We start from the raw sequence: 26,545 nt of genomic DNA, 5'->3' as shown, positions 1-26,545 counted from the left end.
ATGCCGACAATAGGAGTATGTACATCAGCGCGGGAATCTAGCATCAAAGGTCTCCTTTCAGAGCTGGAAAAAATCACTGATGTGAAAGTGAAGTTCATCCGGCTGCCTTACAATGATTTGAAGAACTACCGACTACCAGCTGATGAGATCGATGGGGTAATTCTCTGTCACTCCATCCACAATCGCCGCTTTGCCATTACAGATGTTATGGATGCCCTCTACAATGAATTCTTACGTCATGCAGCTGCAACATTTGGTAGGGTTTTCCTTTTTTGTTTGTTGTTGTTTCACATTTAGATTCTGCACTTTACGTAATGATGACATAATTTTTGATCTTACAATTCAAGAGACTAAGATTAAAAGTAGCCAAGTCTCTGATGTTAATGTATGTTCTACAATTGCAATCTTTTGGGCAAATATTCACAATATGTTTACATACTTTCTGAAACCACTTTGTACTTTGTACTTTTCGTTAGCTTCGATCATTATCATAAAAGCAATACCATCATCTTTTGCACTTATTTTGGAGAATTCTGCTTTGCCGCTTTTTCCCTTTGTTTCTGCATAATCTTTGCAGGGAAATCCAACATTGTAGTGATTGCCCATGATTTCCAGTGGCCATTCAAATCACATGCTCAGCATTCTAAACACTCTCAACTCAAGGAGGAGAAGATGGCCCAGTTTCGCATCCAGCAGCCGACGGTTTTCAAAAGCTCCTCCCTCGCCATGATCTGTGGCCGACTGGATGAGGAACTTGAGATGGATGAAGAGGACTGGATACAACTTGAAACTTTCGCCACTTGTGTTCGCAAAGTGAAACCGATATCCAGCGCCTCTGGAGGAGATACAATTAGGTGGATGCAAGACCTAGACATAACTCCCCAGCTGATGATAGTCATATTCCTTTTCTTACTTGCAATATACTTTCTGTACAAGCTCGTTAAACGAACTATGATACTGGTTCTCAGCATAATAACTGTAGTTATTGTCTGCTTGTTTTCGGAACAAATCTTTTCCTTTCTGTGGGAGAAATTTGCAAATGTACTTCAAAAGGTAAGATCCTTCCTGCATGCCTTCCTGGCCAACCTCTCTCATAGACTGAAGATCGTGTTAGCCATTTTAGCCATCTTAATTCTTCTGCTTGCAATATACTCACTGAAAGGTCTTCTTATAGGAATTGCGTCATTTGTTATTGGCAGCATAATATTACCTTTAGTTCTTGTTTACCTGTTTTGGAGAAAACTTCATCATAAGTTAAGATCATTTCTAGCCAACGCTTCTACTGGTGTTAAAATTGTGGTAGCCATCATATTATTTCTGCTTGCAATGTGCTTACTGAATAGCTTCATTAAGCGAATTGTGTCTTTCATTTACAACGTGACAAAAACTGTAATTTTTGTTTGCTTGATTCTATTACCAATCGCGTACTTTCTGTGGCAGAAATTGAATATGAGCTTCAAAATTCAGTGTCATTACTGGCAGAAGAATGTGAGTCGCTCGTCGATACAACAGTGGATGAACTATGCTAAGGGTTTCCTGAAAAGCTATAATTAGTGGCATATAAATCCTTAAAGATTCCCTGAAATACAAATGCATGTTGATTTGTGTTGATTTATGATACCCACAACATCACTTTTTCGGTGAACGAACATGTAGAAACATTCCATATATTTTAAACTAATTTTACTTTTTTTTTTTCTTCAGATTACTTGGACACACCCACAAAAAATCCCTCCAATCCAATATTGCTGTTGTGACCTCATCTGTCAATCATTGTTTAAGTGCTGATATGTTTAACAAAAGACATTAGAATGCACCTTCCCCTCGACTCAGTATAATTTGCATGTTTCTGTGATATTGATGTGACTGAAAAAACAAACAAACAAACACATGGCTAAGAATGAAATCAGTGAAATAAATCTATGTGCATTTTCTCTTTTGACATGGCTTTATGACCTTACAATAATCAGTCATTATAATGTATGACATTTCAGGCGTCTTAGCCATCACAATTTAATCCTTTGTGATAAGCCTTGCTGGTCCGTTCTGTGGAATCATATTCAACCTCCCAATGTCTTGGGATACAAAGCATTTTTCAAATAAATATACTAAAACTTTTCAATTCTTTGACACATATTATGTATTGAATGAAGAATTATTTCATGAACAGTGTAATTATACCGTGATTCTGGTATTGGTGACACCCTCCCCCCTTAACACCAACACACTAAGGTGGTCATCTGTGCCGCAAGCGCGTTCCCGATTCTTCGTGAAAGGGGTACATCAGGGGCCCAAGTCGGGGGGGGGGGGGGAATCGTTAAAATAGGGGGTGTTTTACTATTTTTCCCTGAAATATTTTTAATCAGGGGTAATTTTCAATTCTTTCCCGAATAATCCTGAAATAGGGTTTCCGAACAGGATTAGTTTTAAACCCCCGAAATATTCGAGATGTATGCAAATTAAGATGTATGGAAATTAAGATGTAACTCATGTAATAATATTACAGATGTAACGTATAAATGCATGATGAAAATGATGATAATTGTTGAAAACATTCATACCACTATTTTGTACACTATATTAATAAAATTGAAGACAATTGATGTAATTAAAAAAAATGGCATATATACAGAGAATAAATCAAACCAAATCAATCAAATCAGAAATAGGGGTATAGTGGGGCTTCTTGGTGTTTGTCCTGTCTCCCGAATGTGCTTATACATTAACATGTACCGACAACATGTTTTGCTACAAAGCATACCGGGCCTTTTCGCAGGACATTTCGGCCAAATACACTGCATGTATACTGTACGTCATGCAGCTTTAATTACTAGCTTCCCTTCCAAAAACTTCGTAAGAGGTAATTTTACTGGCTTCCCTTCCAAAAGCCAGTGATAGAGGGACAAAATCCTAACCCCTCCCCTATCGCTAAGAATCTGGAACAAGCATGTGTGTATGGCTGACCGCCTGAGTTGGGGGGGGGGGGGAGTTGGTGGTGGTCAGTGGTGGTCAGATCACAGAGGCAATCAGCTCTGTTTTAAGCATACATGGTTATGACATTCTATGCACGCACTCTGTTGGGGTTTTTTTTTTTATTGAACTTTCATGAATCAATTTTTAATGTCAGATGTTCAAGGGATTGCCAAGCAGTGCTTTTTCATGATGCTAGAAAATAGTAAGCAGTTGCTGAAATGCGTTTCCTGAAACAATAAGGGTGTAGATCGAGATGATATGATTATAGAAAGGAAACATGAAAGTTTAGTTAAAAACAACAACAAATGAGATGTGTAACATGAACAGGGGTGGGACTGATCCTTACGTTTTTCTATTGTTTTTCATCTATTTATGCTTGTTTTCATTCACTTTCGCACTACTGACATGATTGATAAAATCATGTTCGATGCATTCATGTAATACACACAAAAAAGGAGCAACTATACTGTTGAACTGGCTAGCTCTGTATAGTTGTGTATACAAATAGATAAGTGAATTGATGCATTCCATTTTCTTGTTTGGGATGAAAACTGGGAGTTTTGTCAATACAAGTTGTATTAATACCAGCTAATTTAGACGAAATTAACGTGTATGCAGCTTCAGGTATGATTATTATTGGTGCAGACAAAATTATCGTCTATCTAAGTGCATTTAGAAATATTTGTACATGCACTTCATATTACAGTGAACAACTTGTGATGGTGAATTAAATCATGTTTTTTTTTTTTTCTGATGAATTGATTTAATCTGTGATCAGGAACAATCCTGTGGTTGACTGTCTTCTCAGAAATTATTCTAGAAATCCGAGAGGCAATGTTTACTGAAAAAACAACAAATGATTTGTACAAAATAATATATATGTTACCTTGCTCTAAAAAAAGAATAGAAAATGTGAGTGTAAACATGACTGTTTTATGATTGTTTAGTCGGAGTTGAGGCTATGCAATAAGTGGTTTGAATTAACATGTATCTGTATTATATATAGAAGCATTGGTGAAATGAGTTTCGTTCTTATAATGAGTAATCAATTTTTATTCATGTAAATTTTGTAAGGGAATTGCTTGTATATTGCGTTGTTTGAAAATTACACACTATGCATGCAATGGATTTATTTGAGCTCTATTCAAGTGTTCATCAGTGGATATTCTGTTGATAGTGTCATTTTCTTTTGATATATGGTATGTGATGTTGATGGTATAGGCCTACTGATACATGATAATGCAAAACAAGTTCCTGGTAGTCCTTTGCTTACAAAATGAGGGTGTGCCATTCGTCAAAGGTGAATGAAATCTAAACATTCTAATCAAAATTTAAATGGATTGATCTAAATCAGTATGTAGGTGTATGCTGAATAAAACCCATGTTTTCCATCCAAATGCCCACGTTTGTCCAAGAAAGATTTGTTTCAGTCAATCAAAAGAAATATGTAAGACGAAAGTTATTCAAATTCATGAAATTCTTCCGTCAAGTTGTTTTTATTGCAACTGATTAACGTCGATGTGTAGGGCAATATGTCTTCTCCCTTTGTCGTCTTTGGAGTGAAGGAAAGTAGCTCCTTCTCACCGATATGGCCGGACCTATATCCAGATCCTCATTTCTCGTTTTTTATCGAAATGTAATTATGCTCTCAAAACTATTTCCCACGTAATGAATAAGTCTGACACCATCAACAACAATTCTTGTCATATACATGTTCTATGATATGACAATTATCTACATTTCATTTTCTAAAGCTTAGAATGTAGTGACATTCACCCCTCAATTTTGGCCACTGGTATATACAAAATAAGTCAACATTCATCGCATATTATCGATTTTTTCTATATTTCATTTTCTAAAGCTTAGAATGTAGTGACATTCACCCCTCAATTTTGGCCACTGGTATATACAAAATAAGTCAACATTCATCGCATATTATCGATTTTTTCTATATTTCATTTTCTAAAGCTTAGAATGTAGTGACATTCACCCCTCAATTTTGGCCACTGGTATATACAAAATAAGTCAACATTCATCGCATATTATCGATTTTTTCTATATTTCATTTTCTAAAGCTTAGAATGTAGTGACATTCACCCCTCAATTTTGGCCACTGGTATATACAAAATAAGTCAACATTCATCGCATATTATCGATTTTTTCTATATTTCATTTTCTAAAGCTTAGAATGTAGTGACATTCACCCCTCAATTTTGGCCTCTGGTATATACAAAATAAGTCAACATTCATCGCATATTATCGATTCGACCTCACAACAAGATATAACTTTGGCACGGCTAGACAAGTGGGAGAGTATTATTTGATTCCCTGCAGAGGGGTCTACAATCCTGATTTAGCAATAAAATGCTAAAAAGGCAGTCATCCGAATAATGTTGTGTAGCATCATCGCAGAAAATATTCTGTCCCTGGCTCACAACATCTTAACAACGACACAATTTCATTGACATCAGAGATAAGACTACACGTTCACGGGTATTCCCCGATGATTTCTTGCCGCCATGACTTCTCGCTCGTCAAATGATATACAGTGGATGGAAGCTGGGATTTTTCTTGTAGAGCATTATGGGATATGCCTTCTGAACATGTGCAGTATTCTGAATAATATGTCCTGCATTGAGGAGTGTAGTCAGTGTGCTTAATCGCAATTAAATGATAGGAAAGCAAAATCATCCCTGTGTCTTATATACACCTCGAGAGGATTGCATCTTGTAACATTTCAAAGAGCAAGATTGGATTGTTGATCTGTGCTCATCGGGTTATCGAAATTCCTAGCTTTGGTGAGTACTACTGGCGTGCTTTAGTAACTGTCACTGGTAGAGCTATTGTTGCTGTACTATGCCTGCTTTCGCAACAACAGTCGTTAGTCATTGGTTGAAAGGTTCACCGTGGAAGTGAATATGATACTGTACATTTAGTGTTTGATTAAGGCTCAATTAATCTGACATTAATATCTGACATATTCTAATAAAGCATAAATTACTATAAGGTTTATACTTGTTTTAAGTTGATCATAACGGTGATATCAATGAATACGGTTGAAAGTGTGGTTACTAGGCATATCATGTGATTTGAAAAAGAGGAGAGAAACATAAAGATTATCTAGAGAGATAGACGAAGTAAGAGAGAGACAGAGAGAGAAATATAGGAAGACAGGGAGAGATGGGATACATGTATATATATATATATATATATATATATATATATATATATATATATATATATATATTGTAACAAAATTGACCTAAAGCAATGACCATGCCTAGTGTTACCCCTTCCAGAGGAATGGAACACTCAGAGAACAGACCTACTGTGTTGTACATGTATGCTCCCTGAGCACAAGCTACGAGGTAGTAGTGTTTGTGTGCATAAGTGTGTGTGTGTGTGCGTACGAGCAGGGAGCTCACCTCCCTGGTACGAGAGAGGGGTATCCTCCTTGTGCATGGCAATGATGTTGGGGGTAGGCAGGGACCACCTCCCTGGTGTAGGGCTGTGTACGCTCAAGATTATGTAAAAAGCTGGGTAGTGAGAGAGAGGGAGAGAGAGAGTGACAGAAAGAAAGAGAGAGAGGGGGTAAAAGTGTCGTCGGTCAGTATAAAGTCCGAGTAGATGGGGAAAGTAGAGAGAGTCTGGTTTTGGTCCTGGTGGAAGAAACTTATCTCCAGTGGACAATTTTGTCTTTGTTTTACTGCTGATCCTTGCCTGAATAAAGTCAACAGCGAACGGTATGTACTTGTCTTGCGACCTACTTTATTAAGTCTCTTCTGAGATGACTTGGGTATTGGTGGTGGTGATTTGAGTACATGACTGTGTGAGTGGCATGATTGTCATGAATTTGCTGTGCGAGTTAAAACAAAAGGAGTGCCTCTTCAGCCATATACTTTGGCAAGCAACCCAGGCAGATTTTACATCGTGTTTTGCTCGGGATAGTGTGCTTGTATGATTACAGCATTTAGGCACAATTCTTTCACAACACAGAAATACGTTACAATATATATCTTATTGGGGAGGAATGTTATGCATAAACAAACAAAAGTACAAAACACTTCTCCAGTGTAAATTTCATAGGATAACTGCTCAGCACAAACTTATCAACTTGTCTTGAAAAATATTTTTCCAGTTGTCTTAGATTTTCATAATGGTAGCCTATATAACACAACTGATGAGAGATGGATAAAAATAGGAAGAGAATAAATAGAGGGAAAGAGAGAGAGAAAAAGAGTATATCACAAGGTTATGTGCGTAATAGGGGAAGAGTCTCTACCCCGATTTCTTAACTTTGTCACATAAATCTTCATGCGCCCTATAAAACATTTTAAAAGCATTTTATCAAATACACTGTAGTCATTATAATATACACAGGTTTGAACTTCACTCTTAATGGTTAACTGTGACCAGCAACAACTTCATACCGATTATACTACAACTAGCAACAGTACATAATCGGGGTCATCCCACTAGACCGACACCCACACGAGTCATACAGCCCACGAGTTTGTCATTAAAAACAGGTCCATGAGTCATACAGCTCACGAGTCATACAGCCCATGAGTTCGACACTAGGCAAATAAAGCCCATGAGACCGACACTTAAAACACCTCACGAGTTCGACAGCTATACAACACGACGCTTAAAGCCCGTGTACAGTAGTCGATTAGACACCTGAATTGTCGCCAAAAGCCACGAACGCGATTGATTTTCTCAACGAGACATTGTAGAGTATTATATAGCATTCTGACATTGATATACATGGATTTTGAGGGTTGAAATTACTGAAATTACCCGATCACCGAAGTGCTTCAAAATCTAGTTTCGCCAGTTTCGCGGTCAGTTTTTTCTTTCGAATAAGTACGATCGGCCGTTACTTCAACAGCACCACCATGCGGTGTGTTTGTGCCATCCACAAACTTTCCTCCCGATTTTCCGCCCGATCGAGAGCGAGTGAGACACGATGGTGCTACAACTGTACGCATAGCTACAGTAATAAAGCAATCGCTGTCTGTTGTGTGACCGCGCGAAGTCGCGCTGAGCCGTAGCACTCAACTGCCTCTGGCCGACCAGACGCTGTCACTAGTGTGTGTACTACGCTGTGCGAATACACGTACAGCGACTGGGCTGTGTACAGCCAAGAAGGTATCTCATACACACCGCCGTGGGCTACACCTCCAACTGTGCAGTTTGTGACACGTACACGTTCATCCACATCGGTGGGATCAGTCAGTCGGCAAGCCCGAAAATATCCAATGAGCAAAATATCCAAGTCCTCGCAGGCGTGACCTCGAGTTGACCCCGCAGGTCATGGTATGGGAGAGCGCGATTGCAGAGTCGTTTTGAAATGCTCATATCTTGGTCACTGAATTACATTTTCACATGATTTTTCTTTATTTGATAGGTAAGGGTTAAAACTTGGATGTAATCTTGTTCATTTTTCCAAGAACGACATGAAAGACTATCAACTTCGTGGCTAATTAATTGCCGATGTTCCGGAAATAATGGGTACAGATATTCTTCTAAAATCCTCCTAAAAGTCTTCTTTTTCATCGCAGGGCACCAACGAAAGTTATACCATGTAAAAGAATAATTATTCAGCTTTAAGATGATACCTAGAGTGTAATGTGATGATTTGTAGATGGGTCAGCAGCCAGCCGAAATCATGGGGATGTCATTCCTTTTTTTCTCGGCACAAAATCGCGAAAATACAGTATTGTCCCACATATAGAAATTGACGTGTGTCCTCGATGCCTTTGTTCGTGTGTTACGAGCGACCCCATGCAGGCAACGTACTACATGTACTCGACATGGTCAGTTATGAGCGTCTAGCTGTGATATACTGTACTTGTGTCTGTCATTAGATATTAGGTACTAATAGTCTACTGCCTCTTGCTGGGCCTCTCTCCCACTCCCTCTCCCTCTCTTTCTTCGATTACATGGAAAGAGTTCCTTATGTCCCCCCCCCCCCACTAGTTTGCGCAAAATGGATAGATTGCTATTTTTTTTTTTCTAATACCAGTAATGGACTAAATAAAGGTTATGCTATTTATGGGAAGACTTCCCATAACCTTTATTTAATTTATTATTAGTGAGGGGGAATGGTGGTTTGTTTATTTTGTTTAAATTGGTGGTGTGGGGGGAGGGGGGACATAAGGAACTCTTTCCGATTGCATGTTTTCCCTTTTCTTGTAAATCATAATACAAAATGTACAAGTATGTTTATTTGGTTTGCTTTTGTCCACCCTTCTGATTTCGTTGATGGGAAGTGCTGTCTGATTCTCAGTTTCATTCTGCCATCAATCATTCAGATCACTCTCTCTCAATTCAAAGCATCATAAGCATTCACTCAAATATACTATAACCACTAGTTATACCCTTCACTCCCGTCAAAGTGAACACAGTTACTTTATATCAAAATTCCACTTACAACATTATCCACTTTTTTTTTTTTAATTTGCTCGGTTATAACAAGTGCTGTTCATTATTCCCAAGGTCACTGTTTAGAAGGTTCGTTATTCCGAAGGGTTGTTACTCCGAAACGAGCAAATTCCCTATATAGTACCTTGGTACCTAGAGGTTCATTAATCCGAAAATGTGTAGCGTTATTCTGAAGGTTTGTTATTCCCGAAGATTGGTCAATCTGAAAATGAAATTTGAAACAATGAACCTTCGCAATAACAAATCTCAGGAATAAAGAGCCTTCGGAATAACGAACCTACGGAATAACGAGCCGTTACCTAACATTTTGATATAACAAAAGAAAACTGCTGATCCTAAAGGACTTCACTACAATGGGAGGCCATTGTGCCTATTCTCTCTATTACTTTAGGAGGCCTACCTAACTAGGCAAAGAACTTTCGATACATTATTGCACATGTCATTTTCATCAATTAGTAAAATACCTTCTTTATTCATTAATAACAACAGAGAAAGGACCACAATCGACAAGTTCTCTGTCCTTTATAAATGTATATACATCTCCACTTATTTATTACATGTAGGTGTTGAAAGAACTACATTGTAGTTTAGTTTCAAGGTACTGTATCCATCACTCTTCATGGCAATGTATCACACACAAGACAAAAATATGTACGTTACCAAAAGCAAGAGCTGCATAAGCAGTCTACAGTTTTATCTACTTTTTAGCATTATAGTCAAGTGCAGTTTAGATTATTTTATTTATTTATTAATTTATTCATCCATTTACTTATATATGTATATATATATATATATTTTTTTTTTTTTTTTTTTTTTTTTTTTTTTTTTTTGGTGGTGGTGGTGGAATTGGTATCAGTCTCAGGCCAAGTCACATGTAAGAGACCTATGAAAGGTACAACTGTCAGCGGTCTTTTGAGTAGGAACATGAGTAGGAACAGTCTGTCTTGACTGTGATGTACAGTGAACATTTCAAAAATAATTCTTCTGGTGAAGCTCAGTAAAAAGACAAAAGCAAACGCATGTACATGTACCAGGTACATGTAGTTTGAACAATTGCAGAGCTACATTGTATCAAGCAGATCCGTATAAATAATTTGCAGGCAAGTTTTCAAACTGGCAATAAACAAACTATACTGGTACATGTTGTACAAACATGGAAGAGTTGTGAATATTGCTTGAATGTTTTGTAAGTGAATAAATACTAGTAAAGCTAGAATAACACAAATGTTTTTGAGGCAATTGTACTCTGTAAATTACATGCCATCTACACTTTTGGCAAGGTTTCACTCAAATGATACAGAGATAACTTCATTAATAGTCCAAACTGCATGAACGTTTGAGGGTGTACAAATGTCCCTGAGTACTCTGGAGGCAGGTACACAAACATGTATCTACTAGTATTCACATCACCAAGGCTTCACACACATGAATAGAGGGTCACATAAACTCACAGCTGCAAAAGCAATTTGAAGGTGTACATGTATACATAATTATAAAGTGTACTTATTGGAAACAAAATGAAACATGTACAAACTAGAAATGTCGCTATGGCGACTGGTTTGCCTCCACCATAATGCATGGTTCTCCAAATAGGTCTTTACCACAATGTCTTGACAATGTGTGATGACAGTTTCACATAACTACTGGCAAAAATATTAAGAATGACAGGTTAGTCACAAATGCAATGAATGTTCACTTTACTTGAACTAGGTTTATTTGGTTGAATGGCTATCAAGTCTAATAAGAGTGCAGGTATTTGGAGATTTGTACCCAACTTTTGACCCTTTCATAAGTTTAAAGAAGAAATGAAATTTAGCGCTTTCACTTGACCTTTAACCGTTTGGCCTTTGACATTTTGACAAGAAACTTCCAAGAGAATACGTATTGGGTAATACTTGTGTATGCATACACTAAGTTTCAAGAAAAAATCCTGCAGGCATTGCATATGTAGATAAGAGGGAAACAATGACAATTTAATGAGTTGCAGAGACTCCAACTCTCCCGTTTTCGACGGGAGATCTCCTGCCGAAAAACCCACTTTTGCAAAATCTCCCGTTCTCCCGCTTGAGAGCTAATTCCTCCCGCCCTGGCTCTGTGTCTCCCATTGGAAATGATTTCTTACTTATTGCTACCGTATGTTGAAAAAACAAGCCTTGGATAGCACCAGAGAGCATCTAGAACCCTAGGAACTTCGCACTGATGAACTTGGAGTCTCCCGTTTGCTAGGGGTTTCGGGCGGGAGAATCTCCAGATCAGAAGGTGCTTGGGGTTGGGGTCTCTGGGGTTGACCTTAACCTTTGACTCATGACCCCTTAATTCCCTACATGATCACTGTCATTCATTACATAAGTTCCATGAAGATACCTTGAAACATTTATGGAGAATTAAGTAACATTTTCACTTGACCCTTGACCTTCGACCTCGTGACTCAAAACCTCCCTGGGGAATCTTCATTTGGTAGTTATGTACAGTATACACCAAGTTTCAAGAAAATACCTCCAGGCATTGCAGAGGGGGAAATAGTGAAATGTTCAGCATTTGACCTTGACCTTTTGACCTTTGACCTTGAGTATGTGCACTCAAAAGTTGATAGGCACAACTTCACCCACTCATACATATACATGTAAAGTTTCATTTGATACCTGTAACGGTTTTTTAGATACAATGTCCACAAAATTGATTACAGACGGAAGGATGGACGGACAAAAGGACGGACAGACGGACAACCCGAAAACATAATGCCTCCGACGACACTTTGTGGCGGAGGCATAAAAATATAAACTTGATCAACAGTCCAAACAGCAGAGAATGTTTTGAAGGTGTAGATGTACATGCCCTTAATTACAATTGTACATGTACTTTGAAGGCAAGTATCTATTGGTCACACTGCCAATGTTTCAAACTCATAAACTGGCAGCTGCATCAACTTTTAAACAATTCAAAACTGTACGTACATGTACATAATATGAAGTATGCTTATTGGAAACAAAAAAGATATAACATTTTGAATACACTTCAAAACATCAATATTACTAGAAATCAAAGCAGACAGATCAGAACTGGCCCTTATAACATCTTGCAAAACATCTATGTGAAGAAATCTTTCATCCCCAACTTTAGCATTGGCTGTACAGTGTATACACATGTACCGTACAATCTTATCTGAAATGTCCAAAGGCAAACTAATCATCCCAACATCTCGTGTCAACTGGATACATATGTATCAGTACATCAGGGCTGCCAACTCTGGAAACTAGTTGAGAGTGAGACTCCCATAGGTCAATGCTAGAATTTAGGAGTCAAAATGTGTGAGATCAATAGAAATGCATGCAAATGAAATAAAGTTTTAGGGTGAGAAAGGACCAAAATATGCGAGTCTCAGGCTCAATGCATGAGAGTTGGCAGCCCTGCAGTACATGTGTACAAGCAGCATCATACACATTTAAAATATCTGTGTGTCACTCTCTTCATGGTTATAAATGAGTGAGTGAATGATATTCAACCCCCTTACCAGTAACAATTCACTCGACCACTCTGGTGTGGAGTATTGGCCAACATGACCCCCCCCCCCCCCAGGTGGTATAAAAATCTGCTCATCTTACCTTTCACAGGGTCCACAATTATTCTTGATAGGTATCTGATAAGAGCATGCTCAGTCATGTGAACATGTACAAATTTCGGCCGATTTGGTGGAAGTGCATGTTGTATCATCATCTATCTAACTGCTGTGTCAGAATCTTCATCTTCCTTATCCCTTCTTGACCATTCAATTCTTTTTGATGACATACCTTGTGTACCTACCTGATCAAACAGAATTCTTAAATCTTTGAAACCTTTTCTGAAATATCACAACCAAAATGTCAACAACAAAACATGTATACTCACTAAACCTCTTATAGTGCGTCAGTGGTGATGTACAAATTAAATTCATACCTTCAGCGGCAATTAAGACATGCCCCCTGTTGAGTAATGGCTGGACATCCAGATACTACTTCATACAAAGTACTTGGTTCCCTAACATTTATCAAGAATATCATGAAGGATAATATCTAATTTAATGAGGGCAGGCAACATTTGAAGTTTCATCCCTCATACTTTTGCCATCTGTACAGACTCCAAAGGAATTTACATGCACTGATTTAACATATTATAGATTATTGCATACATTTGTACATGTAGTTCCATACATTGATTATCTGTATTCATCGAACTTCACATTTACTACAACACCCTTGCTTTTCAAAGGATAAATGTACCTTCGTCTTTACTAAAAATGTTACCGTAAAGATGAATGAAGAATAAAGTTGATATAGAATAATATGTTATATCAACTTCATTCTTCTATTGTGTCATACATGTATCACATTAGCACCTTTCTGAGTTAGGTTATCATGATGACATACTGCTCTAGGTTTTTCAATGAACTGAAAAAGTCTACTAATCAGTTGTTCTCTTGCAACAGCAGTGCTCTCCTTGATAAAATCTGTCAGAGATTGAATGGTGCATCCAGGAAAACAAAACAGAACTGTGCAAACGATAGCTTGTACAGTGTAGATCTCCTCGTTTATGTCATGCAGATTATCCTGGAGGCCACAGAGAAGAGAATCACCAGAAATATGCACGTTCCACCGATGTGATGTCAGGTACTGGGGATACCTACGTGTACAATGTGACACAAGAGAAAGAGATTAGAGAAAGGATTAGAAAATGCATAACAATTTTCCCAGCCATTACTCCAAATTAATAATGGATGATATTCTAAACCATTATTCACATAACATGTCTGAAAACATTATTATGATGGAGTAAACCCCAATTCAAGCAAAGAGAAACTACAGAAATGCACTGTACGTACATGTGCACATACATGTATACACACATTGAGAGAAAAAATAATGTAAGAATCAGTAATAATTCATAACTCACACACCTTGTAAGTAAAACCTTTCTGAGAATAATTCAGACTACATCCTCGTAAAATTTATTGGTAGATGTGGAAGACTCTGCATCTCCACTACACTGTATTTACAGATAATACAGCGGTACACTTGTACAGTAAGTTGGATACCAACTTGAACAATTCAAAAAGCCTGGTACTCTGTTCGTCTTAAACTTGCAGCAGGGTCAACTCTTGATGATTTCCTGAAAATTATGTTTATATCAAATACCAGAATCTCTCTAGACTCTTGTCAATAATGTCTCTCAAGTAGGCACAATAATATTGAATCTATTCTAGGGTTAAGGGTAGGAGTAGGACAGGTTCTCGTTTGAAACCCAATCATAGGTCACTGCAATATCCACAGCCAACACCTTCAAGAAGTTCACTCAGCAAAGCATCTGGGGTCCATCTTGACAAAAAGCCGAATTTCAACACACATATATATGGAATATTGATGCCACCGTCAAGAAGGCAAACTCTATTTGTGCCTTCTTCCGTCGTATCTTTCTTCAGACACTGCAATCAGAAGATAAAGCAGGCCACCTATTTCACCTACATTCGTTCAGTTGTGGAGTATGCCGCAACAGCATGGGACCCACACACCAGGAAAAATGTGAACAAGATCGAGATGGTTCAGCGACGAAGTGCATGTTACGTGACTGGCAACTTCAAATGTCACAGCAGTGTCACCGCCATGTTGGACAGGTTACACAATGGCCATCACTTGCTAGCAGGCATCTACAAAGCCATCTTGTAATGCTGTATCGCATAAGTTATGATCTGGTGAACAATGACTTGCAGCAATACCTACAAAAGTCAACATCTTCCACAAGAGGGCATGATTCCCGCTTCAGGACAACATTATGCACCAATCTGGTGTATATACATGTATAGCTCATCCTTCTTCCCCAGAACTGCCAGAGACTGCACGGAACCACCTACCAGCAGACCCAGCTGACTCATCCTCCCTCGAGGCATTCAAGTCCTTCTTGAGGGAGATGTCACTGCAGCTCATGATATGTGTGAAATTATGGATTTTTACTTGCACTCCATACGTATACTGTAAAAGTGGAAATTTTCGCGGTGTTGAAATTTTCGCACAACCAGAAACTAGCGCGAAAATAAAACCACGCGAATATTTTTGCTTGCCAAATGTTCCTGTGTGGGGTGTCTTGATTCCGCGGAATTAAGAACACACAAAACTCTTTTCACCCGGCAAAGCGCGAAAAATTAGTCGCGCGAAAATATCCATTTTTACAGTAATATGTTTTGCAAATATACTAGGCCTACTTGTGGAATTTGACTGGCACTGGCCCTGGTAGACCACACATACGGCTGCACACTCTCACACACTACAACAGTGCGTAATCTTCAAGTTCAAGCAGGAAGCTGCACTTAACAGAAGAAACAGAAGAAGAAGAAGAAGAAGAAGAAGAAGAAAGAGTAGCCTATACAATTGGGCTACTCTTTCAAACGAGAACCTGTCCTACTCCTGCGAGAACCTGTTCCAGAACCTATGTTACTCCTACAGCCACAGGCTGGAATCCTACCCTACCAACTTACTAACTAAACACAGCCCAGTCGCTGTACATAGGTACGTCGCGACGTACCATGTACAGTGACTGGGCTGTGTATAGTTACCACCCTACAAGGTTGTAGTGTATAAGGCCTACCGTGTACTAACACACGTTAGAACATAATTTTCAGGAAATAATTAAGAGATGAAGATAAAGACCGTTTATTATACTAGGCCTATAATCTATAGACAGCGTCATCCGATCACTCTTTCTTGAGCTAAAATCCATAGTCCAATATAATAATCCAATATTTGTACACTGTACAATTGTTGTAAATTAGCTCAATAGCTGTAACGTTATGTGCAAACACAACTGCCATCGCCATCGCCACATACACAACACACGATCACGCGATCACGGAGTTTCACTTGACCGAATGAACGACGCTAATTTCAATGTATGGGACTGACCCCGCGCCTCTGCAGAGATCGTTAACAATGCGTCAACGGTGCATCTACGGTCCGAAAAAGTCCCCTTCCGCACTAGATGCGATCACGTGACCTTCCGGGGGACTAGAATACATTATTTGGCCTCTAAAAGTACAATCTTCAGGCCTAATTTTTAATAAATTATGCTTTAAATTGTCTTTATTTACGTCCTAACTTAGATAAAATAGCGACCGGCGTCTGGTTCGCATAATCCAACTCTGTGGGCTACTGAGTATGTATGAAATCCCTGTAACCGAACTGCGGCCAGCAGCCCCATAATGGAAGCATAGCGTAAAGGGTGTGCGGCAAAGAGATTTTTCTCCTCCCCACCACTGGGGAAAATCTCTTTGGTGTACCGTGTGCGGCCAGCAGCCCCATGTTTAAATGTACGCATACTCAAGTACGCTATGCGTGTAGCAGTTTGTTTCCCTAACCTAATCATGCTAACAGAACACAACAGTAACAGTAAACACAACGGTTGAGTGAAACGCTAAACGAATAAACTAACGCAGTATAAACGGTAGGCCCTATGTTTACAATTACAACCCTCTAGTAGTCCAGATGGATGTATTCTAGACATAGAACAAACTGGTAACTCGTAACTTGTTGGTAACTTGTTGGAAATGCGGGTCGCATTTACTTACACAGTCAGCAGCAGCCCTGCGAAGTCCCCGCCATTCGAGACGGCACTTGCCTGGCGAACCTCCATCGACGACGTATTAGTGTGTAGTAGTGTGCTATGCTGTATACAATGACTCAATGTACAGTGTACATGTACGTATACTTCTGTACTTCTGCAATACGATGGAGTACGATCGCAGCGCGATGTAAACTTGTAACCGTTTCATTACCATCACCGTTGAGGGAGCTAAACAACTTTTTTTTCAAACCAAATTCGAATAAATTCGGATAAAGTTGGGGCATGTCGTCTTTTTTCCGTTCGTTCGTTTATTCATATTTTGGCCATTTCTGACCCAATTTTCTTCAAACAAACGGCACCTGTGCTTTAGATTCATAATTTCACATCAATATGCATAGCTATTTTGCTTCCAGCTGACGAAGTAGTTAAAATCCCAAACGCCACCTCCCCCACTTCTGTACACGCCCTTTAATGTGTCGGTCTCGTGGGCCTTGTTAGCTTAGTGTCGAACTCATGGGCTGTATGACTCGTGAGCTGTATAGCCTAACTCATGGGCTGTATGACTTGTGGGCCGTATGACTCGTGGGCTTTATGACTCGTGGGTGTTGGTCTCGTGACGTGCATCCATATAATCAACGTCAAGTAGATTGATTTTATGTATCAATTCAGAGGTTACCTTGGACTTTGTAGTTGGACGTTACCCGATCTGCCCACAAAATTGAACCTTTAATCATCTTGTAGCAATTAGTCGCACCAACTTGAAACGATTTCAGAAAATTATTTTTGACACACCTATAAGAGAAATATTAAACCGTGGAGTTAAAACGTAGTCTTATGACCTTGTATTTCTCATTTCATAACTTAAATTGAATCTGATCCAAGTTCACCTGCATGTGTTCACGAATACACAAGTAAAGCAAGATTTCTTAAGATGCGTCTAGTCGTTTCGAGTCGTTAATGCTCATGGTAACATACATCCCGGGCACGGACGGAGGTTTGAGAGAATATTAATTATTGATGGAGAGCTTAACAACATATAAAAAAGAACAGTGTAGGCCTGTACTCAGAATAGAGTTTTTGAGGCATAATGCGGAAAAAAATCCTCCTGTTGGCTTAGTGCAGCCGTATAATACTGAGACAAACACCTGAAAAACAAGACTAATTTCACGGGGAATCCCCGAGCGCAGGTTTTTTTTTACACACACGTACACCAGAGATTTGTAACTTGACTCCTGCCGCCATGATGACTTGCGCGCCCCTCACGAATGAGATCATAGCTGAAAGTCACAACTTGCATGTAGCCATACCAAGTACAGGTCTACTGTGATACCCTTTATCATGCGCACTTGCAGGTACTGTACATCCTTCACTGGGTATTGTCATGACTGGGCGGCTAGCCCGTGCGTAGGAGCAAAGCAAGCATCAGTCATCATTCCTGCCCGCGTCTGAACTGACCTCGAGAGAGAGAGAGAGAACTACATCATTCTCCATTCTTCAAAGAGACTGCGTGTACTCTTGGTCTGGGCCCTTGGGAAAAACAACAAGTTCCAAAATTTGTATAATCCTATTCCTAGCCTTGGCCCTGGTGAGTACGGCACATGTTGCTCTTTTTTGGTAACTGTCCGGGTTAGTGTCCCAAACAAACCTAGAATTTATTTGGAGTTAAGATGACAGAGAAAACCATTGTTTGGAATGGGAGCAAAAATTCCTTAACCTTTTTTTTTTTCTTTTTTTTTTTTTACCGGTGCCACGGGCCTGTGCAGGTAACGTTTGACATTTTTTTTTTTTTTTTTGGAATTCTAATTGGCGTTGTGGTACAACTGACGCATCCATCTGTCTCAATTTGCCAGGTAATATTGCTTTTGCAATATCAATCAGTCATTGGTTGAATGGTTCAGTACAAAGGTAAATCCATCATCAGTAGTTGTAGTAGCCCGACCAGATGCCAGTAACAATGTGAAGCATTCTTGTGAATCTGCAAGAACTAATTATATAATTTTTGACCTAAATCTAGTCAGATGATGCATAGTTTACCATGCACATAATATACACGTACATTCTTTGTCCTGGATCCTGTTCATGTGATGTGTTTGAAAGTGTGGCACGCCATATCAAGTGAAATGAAGAGGGATATGAGCTATTGAGAAGATACAGACAGATGGATGAAGAGTAAGAGAGGGAGAGAGGGTGAGTGGGATGGGGCATTACACAAATGCCACACCACAATTTCTACTGGGTAAATTTCACAGGATTTGTGCAACTTGTAAATTTGTCTTGAAGAGGTCTTTTCTCTTCAGTTTTACCTCAGGTTTTTGTTTGTGCTGTTTTGTTTGTATGATTGTTTTTGTTTTTGTTTGTTTGTTTGTATGATTGTTTTGTTTTTGTTTGTTTGTTTGTTTGTTTGGTGTTTTTTTTTTTTTTTTTTTTTTTTTTGGGGGGGGGGGGGGTATAATGCTCGTGGTTGGTTGGTTGAAGGGTCAATGCTTACCCCCCTCCCCCCCCCCCACCCCACCCCCACCCATTCTGATTATCAATAGCTAAGTTACACAAATGTGAAGTTGAAGCCATCAAGAAACTGAAAGAAAATTTCAGTAGATTTTTCTGGAAAACGTGATTACAATGATTTTTCATTTCATTCTTTGTAATACTGTAGGAGGAATGAGAGTCTTTGTGTGTATAATAAGTCTCTCCATTTTTTCCTTTCTTTTTTTTTTTTAAACCAAGCTAACTGAAAATTTTGTGCATCCCTGATCATATATTTTTTTTTTAATGTGAGAAACTGTTTTGTCATTTCCATGTCCTAGCTATCAGACCAAACTATAAGTGTGTATAATTTTAAAATCTATTTTATGATTTCTTTACAGTGATCAAGCTGCCAAAAAGCAGATGAAATCATGCCGACAATAGGAGTATGTACATCAGCGTGGGAATCTAACATCAAAGGTCTCCTTTCAGAGCTGGAAAGAATCCCTGAAGTGAAAGTGAAGTTCATCCAGCTGCCTTACAATGATTTGAAGAATTACCGACTACCAGCTGATGAGATTGATGGGGTAATTCTCTGTCACTCCATCCACAATCGCCGCTTTGCCATCTCGGATGTTATGGATGCCCTCTACAATGATTTCTTACCTCATGCAGCTAAAACATTAGGTAGAATTCTCATTTTATAAATATCTTGCTTTAGTGTAAGTTTCAGCATGTCAACTTAGCATTTCACTCAAGCAATTATAGAAAGTTGGATCTTTGCAATTAATCACACTATTATTTGTATGAAGTATGCATAGAGTGTAGAATATTTTAACATTTATTTCTATTATTTCTCTCAATTATCATTAATGACATTAAATAACTAAAACATGCTATACAATACTATTGTATTTCATTTGTTTGTTTCTCTTTGTTTTTTGCATGCCTGTGTAGGTGAGTCCAACATTGCAGTGATTGGCCATGATTTCCAGTGGCCATTTAAATCAGCTGATTCTCGTTCCAGTCACACTCAGCTGAAGGAGGAGAAGATGGCTAGCTTTCGCATCCAGCAGCCGACGGCTTTCAAGTGCTCCTCCCTCGCTATGATCTGCGGCCGACTGGATAAGAAGCTGGAGATGGATGAAGAAGACTGGGAACAACTTGAAACTTTCACTACCAATGTTCACAAAGTGAAGCCCATGCCCAACTCCTTTGGTGGTGACCAAGCTGGCACCGTTCTTAAGATTGTAGCAGTCATTGTGATCTTTATGCTTGCACAGTACTTGGTGAGTGTCTGCATTAAGCTGATTGTGTCAGGGATTTACAAAGTAGTAATCGTAGTTCTTGTTGCTCTTGTTGTGATACCAGTCCTCTGCTTTTTTTGGCAGAAATTTGTTGTTGAGGGTCGATTGTCAGGACCATTACCTGCAAGGAGTTTGAGTCATCCTTTGATACATCAGTGGCATGCCTACCCTTGGTGGCAAGTGCACTTTCATTTCTGGCAGTTCTATACTCCACAGGGGATCAGCTATGTACAGGGCCTCCCCCAAGAAGTTTATGTTTTGGCCTGCGCTTGCTCATTTGTCTGTTTGTTGGGTGGTTACAAAGTATTAATTGTAGTAGTTGTTGCTTTTGCTGTGATACCAGTCCCCTGCTTTCTTTGGCAGAAATATGTCAATGAGCATCGAAAGTCAGGACCATTACCTGCGAGGAATTTGAGTCGCCCGTCAATACATCAGTGGTATGCCTACCCTTTGTTGGAAGTGCACATTCGTTTCTGGCAGTTCTATACTCCAAAGTTAATCAGACATGCTGAGAGTCAAGTGAAAAAGCTAAATGATTACCTCCGCCAAGGAGATTATGTCTCTGCCGGCATTGTTTTGTTTGTCTATTTGTTCGTTTGTTTGTCAGTTTACAAAATAACTTAGAAAGTTTTAAACATATTTCTTGTGAAATTTACAGCTTGGAAAACGTGAAAATGATGCAAGGATCAGATGATTATATTCAAGTACAAATACGGATCATCACCTGGATGCAGGATTTAGTACCGGTATTTTGTTTTTAATGATTCTGTATCATTGGCATAGAGGGCCAACAAACGAGGAAAGTCCAGCTGTGCATATTGGAGGTGCACATTCACACACTGAGCACGCAGGAAGCTAAGGTAGAGACACTAAAAACAATTCTTTATTATTTTGAAATGGGACCCTTTATAGCATATGTGTATATGGGTGGAAATGAGCTGCTTAGCAGAGGTCTGCACTCTTTGAGTGCTTTTCTGCGTTGTATGTACAGTATGAGTGTAAATCCCTTTAGCAACATGTATCTGCATGCTGTCAGTAGTTGACAAAGTCAGTTTGCTGGACATTTCATTCAGTGTTTCTCTTTTTGATTACAATACGTGTACTCATGTTTATTGCATGTAAAAAGCTAAAAATCTGTAATGGACAGTGAAGTGCTATTCTCATGGATCAGATTCTTAAAGTTTAACATAATGGTATTTTTTTTTGTGATGAGTTACAAACATATGAAATGATAACTGTCAGTAACACACATGACAAGAAAATTGTTTCAATAGTAAAAATTTGTGGTAGTAGCAATTAGAGTATTGACCTGTCGAGGACGAGTCCCGAACGTTCTCGGGTACCAGGTGGATGTCTATGGGAAATGCGTGTTGTAGCAAAATCAAACCATTAACGGGTTGATAACAATGTTCTCAAGAGATAGAGGATTTCCATACCTTTACTGTGACTGATGAATACATCTGGGCATACATAGAATACATGTTGAACTATATGGCCCGAATTCACGAAGGTGGTACAAATGAAACCATGGTTTAAACCATGGACAAAAACCATGGAGCGCTAAGTGTCGCACGGAATATTTCCTTGCGAAATTGGTCATTTCGTCGACAAAATGACCGTTTCGTTAACGAAATCATCATTTCGTGGACAAAATGTTCATTTAGTTACAAAATGTTGTCATTTCGTTACAAAATAATCATTTCATCGACGAAATGACTGATTTCGTAACGAAATATTCCATGCGTCACTTGGCGCTCCATGGTTTTAGTCCCTGGTTTAAACCATGGTTTCATTTGTACCACCTTCGTGAATTCGGGCCTATGAGTGCATCATATGTATGTTCCTAGACGAGAAGTGAACCAGCATGATTCATCTCTACTTAATTTTGTAAAAGTTGTCATGAAGTGATTTTTTTTTTTTTTTTTTATATATATCACAAAAGGTACCCTATAGATTAGTTATGACTATTTAGGACCTTTACAAAGATGACAAAGAAAAACAAAATTATGTTGTAATCTTGTTTTTCTTGAGATCTTTGCCAAATTCTGCTGGTTTAAAATTTCAGGAAACAGAAAAATCCTTGTTTTCATGGAAATCAAAATGGGTTCAATACAATCATCTGTTCATTAATCATATACATAAATATACTAATATGTGCAATATATATGTATATGTATATACATAATATATATATATATATTTATTTATATATACAATGTATGTATATCAGGGCTCCACACTAACTTCTTTCTTTGTTGGCCTGTTTGGGCAACTAAAATCTATGAATTTGAAATTTTGGTGGCCCCAAAAAAAGAAATGTAGTGGCTGGCTAGAAATAAAAGGAAATACAGACTTAAAGAATCATTTTTAATCTGAATAAAGGATGCTGTAAAACTGGCTAGCTTTTTGCAGTTAAGTAAAAGACATGTAAATTGATGTCATTTTCTTCTTATGTTTGTATGTCTAAAAACTAAGTTTTATCAATAAAGAGTTGTACACACATTGATACCAATTCAGACCAGCTGATTTACATGCAGCTGTTGTACATATACATGTATACTGCATACATTATATGTAGTGTAATTATCATTGAAATTGCACAAAGTTGTCCCATACAGTGTTAAAGTGCATTTTTTAATTGAAGTACATCGGGAATACTCCTGTGGTAGACCATCATGGCACAAAAGATTCAATGGAAAAAATATTCACTAATGGAGATGTATAATTATGATTTGTACAAACATGTTACCATGCCGTGGAAAAAACAAACAACAACAACAACAACTGTATCACTGGTTCATGAGGATTTTTTTAGGACTTGGCGGAACAGTGCAAATATGAAATGGTGCATTAGCATATCTTTATATAAAATGTAGAAAATGGGAGAATGTATTTCCTTTATCGGGAGTGACCTTAGATCGATGTTTGCTCTGCGCCTTATGCCTTTGCTTGATTATTGCATGGTTTGAAAATTCAGATTGTACATTTAGAGATTTGATTTGAGCTTTTTTTGTCCCCCTCCGAATGAGTTCGAGCAGGGGACTATGAAACGGGCTCCGTACGTGTGTGTGTCCGTGCGTCCGTGCGTCCGTCCGTGTGTGCGTCCGTGTGTGATCAAAATGTTCAATTTGCTACTTCTCTGTCATTTATGAGCCAATTTTGATTCTGTTTGCTTTATATGATAGCACTACATGGGAGCTTTGAAACTTCTACACAGAATTTCAGTTGTGACCTTTGACCTTGACCGTTGACCTATATTGTACTTTTTGCTTCAAAATGCTACTCCTTTGCCATTTCTAACCCGATTTCGATTCCGTTTGCTCTATGTGATGGCACTAGGTGAGGGCTTCAAAACTTTTACACAGAATTTTGACCTTTGACTTCTTTGACCTTTGACCTTGATTTTTGACCTATATTGTACATTGGCTACAAAATGCTACTCCTTCGCCATTGCTAACCCGATTTCGATTCCGTTTGCTTTATGTGATGGCACTAGGTGAGGGCTTCAAAACTTCTACACAGAATTTTGACCTTTGACTTCTTTGACCTTTGACCTTGATTTTTGACCTATATTGTACATTTTGCTACAAAATGCTACTCCTTCGCCATTTCTAACCCGATTTTGATTCTGTTTGCTTTATATGATAGCACTACATGGGAGCTTTGAAACTTCTATACAGAATTTCAGTTGTGACCTTTGACCTTGACCTTTGACCTATATTGTACATTTTGCTTCAAAATGCTACTCCTTCGCCATTTCTAACCCGATTTTGATTCCGTTTGCTTTATATGACTTCCGGCGGGGACATCTATTACGCACCGCGTAATTTCTACTTTTCCTTGTTGATTTTTATTTGATAAAAGCTCAAAAGATATTGACTACCACTGTACAGAGTTTGACAACCCACTCGAGTGTAAATGGTTACAACCTCCTGCAAAGCGTAAAGTCATACAGTAGGCATTAGGGAGATTACCTAATGTGTGAATAAAATAGAGAAAGAATTTGACCAAAGTTTTAGCTGTGGCCTTGAGACCATTTGCCCATATTTTCTCCATTTGCTGGTTTGATGTGTGCTGTATTATTCATACTTTGAAATAAGCATGATGATGTAATGCCTGTAGAAATGAACTGATCAAAAGTGTACACAAAGTCTGGTTTGAGGTACATTATTAAGTTAAGCTAAAGACACTGTATTATAGCTACACTGCAAACCCTGTGCACGTGTGTGTTTCGTCATGCATTATGACATTCATCGTGTAGGTCCTGCGGTTTTTGTTTAAAGATACACATAACAGACATGTACTGATTAGATGTGATCAACAAGATAGGAAATGTACAATAAGGCTGGTCTGAGGTGTATACAACAGAGCTGAATTCAATGTAAAAAGCTACATACATGTGTGCATGTGTTTTCATTTGGTGCCCATATCACTACATGTGTCTGTGCCTACAAAATAATGTTTAGTGCAACACAGTGTATCAACCATCTCTCAAAGTGTATATGCAAGGGAAAACTATATTTCAACTTCACATGCATTTGGCAGTGTCTACAATGGTTCCATGGCATTTGCTCCTACAATAATTGTTCCCATGAAATATCTGCATACTAAGCCAAACATAAAAGCTATCCACAAACATTGGTAACCCTAATCCTTATAATCCTCACATTCAACTGAACCTAAACTGAACCTGCCCTTAACTCAAAGTCCGAGGAGAAAATAAGATGCGTTTAGAACCCTTATACTAAAAAACATACGGATTCTGTGGCACCAACTATCCCCCTTAGAGGGATGATCTAGTTTTGGTTGAGGTGGGCATTCAGATTTTAACTTTTGCAAGATAATTAGAAATCATTATATGACAATTACAGGACATACAATTCTAGGAGAAATTTAAAGTTCATTTGATTAAAATCGGTTCTGAAAAAGCCGAGATATCCAAAAACAAAGTTAAACAAAGTGGACCCCACCCATCCACCTTTTAATAGAACCTCTTTGTTTTTGGATATCTCAGCCATTTCAAAACCAATTTTCATTCAATAGACTTTGAATTCCCCCTAGAATTGTATGCTCTTTCATATTTCATAAGAGGTTTCACACTATCTCACAAAAATGTTGAAAATCTGAAGCCTAATCTCAACCAAAACTAGAGCCTTTACCATCCCCTTTAACTTACCCAGTTCCCACTGTATGTTTCTTATCCTCATTTCATTCAGTATCAAAGATTAGGTAGTAACACAGATCATGACACATTCAGATTCAGCAGCAATTCCCCTATCCTACAACAAACTGCACTGAAATGTCCTATCATTTGAATGACTTTGTAGAGAGAACAAATTTGACAAATGAAATATGCACAGAACATGTTTTTTCGCAGATGCCCCATTTTTTTTTTTCCTGTGGCAGAGAAATATTCTCAAAATTTTGCAGCATGTGATCTCAGATATCAACTGATAAGCATTGTGTTTTAAATTACTGTTTATTACTAATGTCATCTATTACATTCTTACTTTCAAACTAATGTTTCAGTTGGTATTTTTTTTAACTAAGTGCACAGCCTTGCAAAACTTGTCATCAGAAACATGCACCTTGCATGTAAGATAAAGGATGTACATGTAGTCCTAATAAGAAGCCATTCCACTTCACTAAATTCCAACCTTTGTTAAATCATAATGGAACAAATACTGACGCTCGACTCCAAGCTCGAAAAGACCTATTCACTCTTTGTCTAATCCTCTTTTTTCCCCAAGCAGAGAAAACCAGGAAGTTAA

General features: G+C 38.4%; 1 protein-coding gene across 1 annotated transcript; it reads left to right on the top strand.

Moving 5' to 3' along the window:
* Nucleotides 1-26,545, top strand: LOC140245575 (uncharacterized). Its single transcript, XM_072325143.1, has 6 exons — nucleotides 1-256; nucleotides 578-854; nucleotides 14,873-15,112; nucleotides 19,877-20,154; nucleotides 20,425-20,801; nucleotides 26,528-26,545. The coding sequence occupies exons 1-6, from the start codon at nucleotides 1-3 to the stop codon at nucleotides 26,543-26,545; spliced, it is 1,446 nt and encodes a 481-aa protein (XP_072181244.1).

Source organism: Diadema setosum, chromosome 2 (assembly GCF_964275005.1).
Source record: "Diadema setosum chromosome 2, eeDiaSeto1, whole genome shotgun sequence".
Taxonomy (NCBI): Eukaryota; Metazoa; Echinodermata; class Echinoidea; order Diadematoida; family Diadematidae; genus Diadema; species Diadema setosum.
Note: the sequence above shows the minus strand (reverse complement) of the source record. Positions and strands in the feature narration are given on the sequence as shown.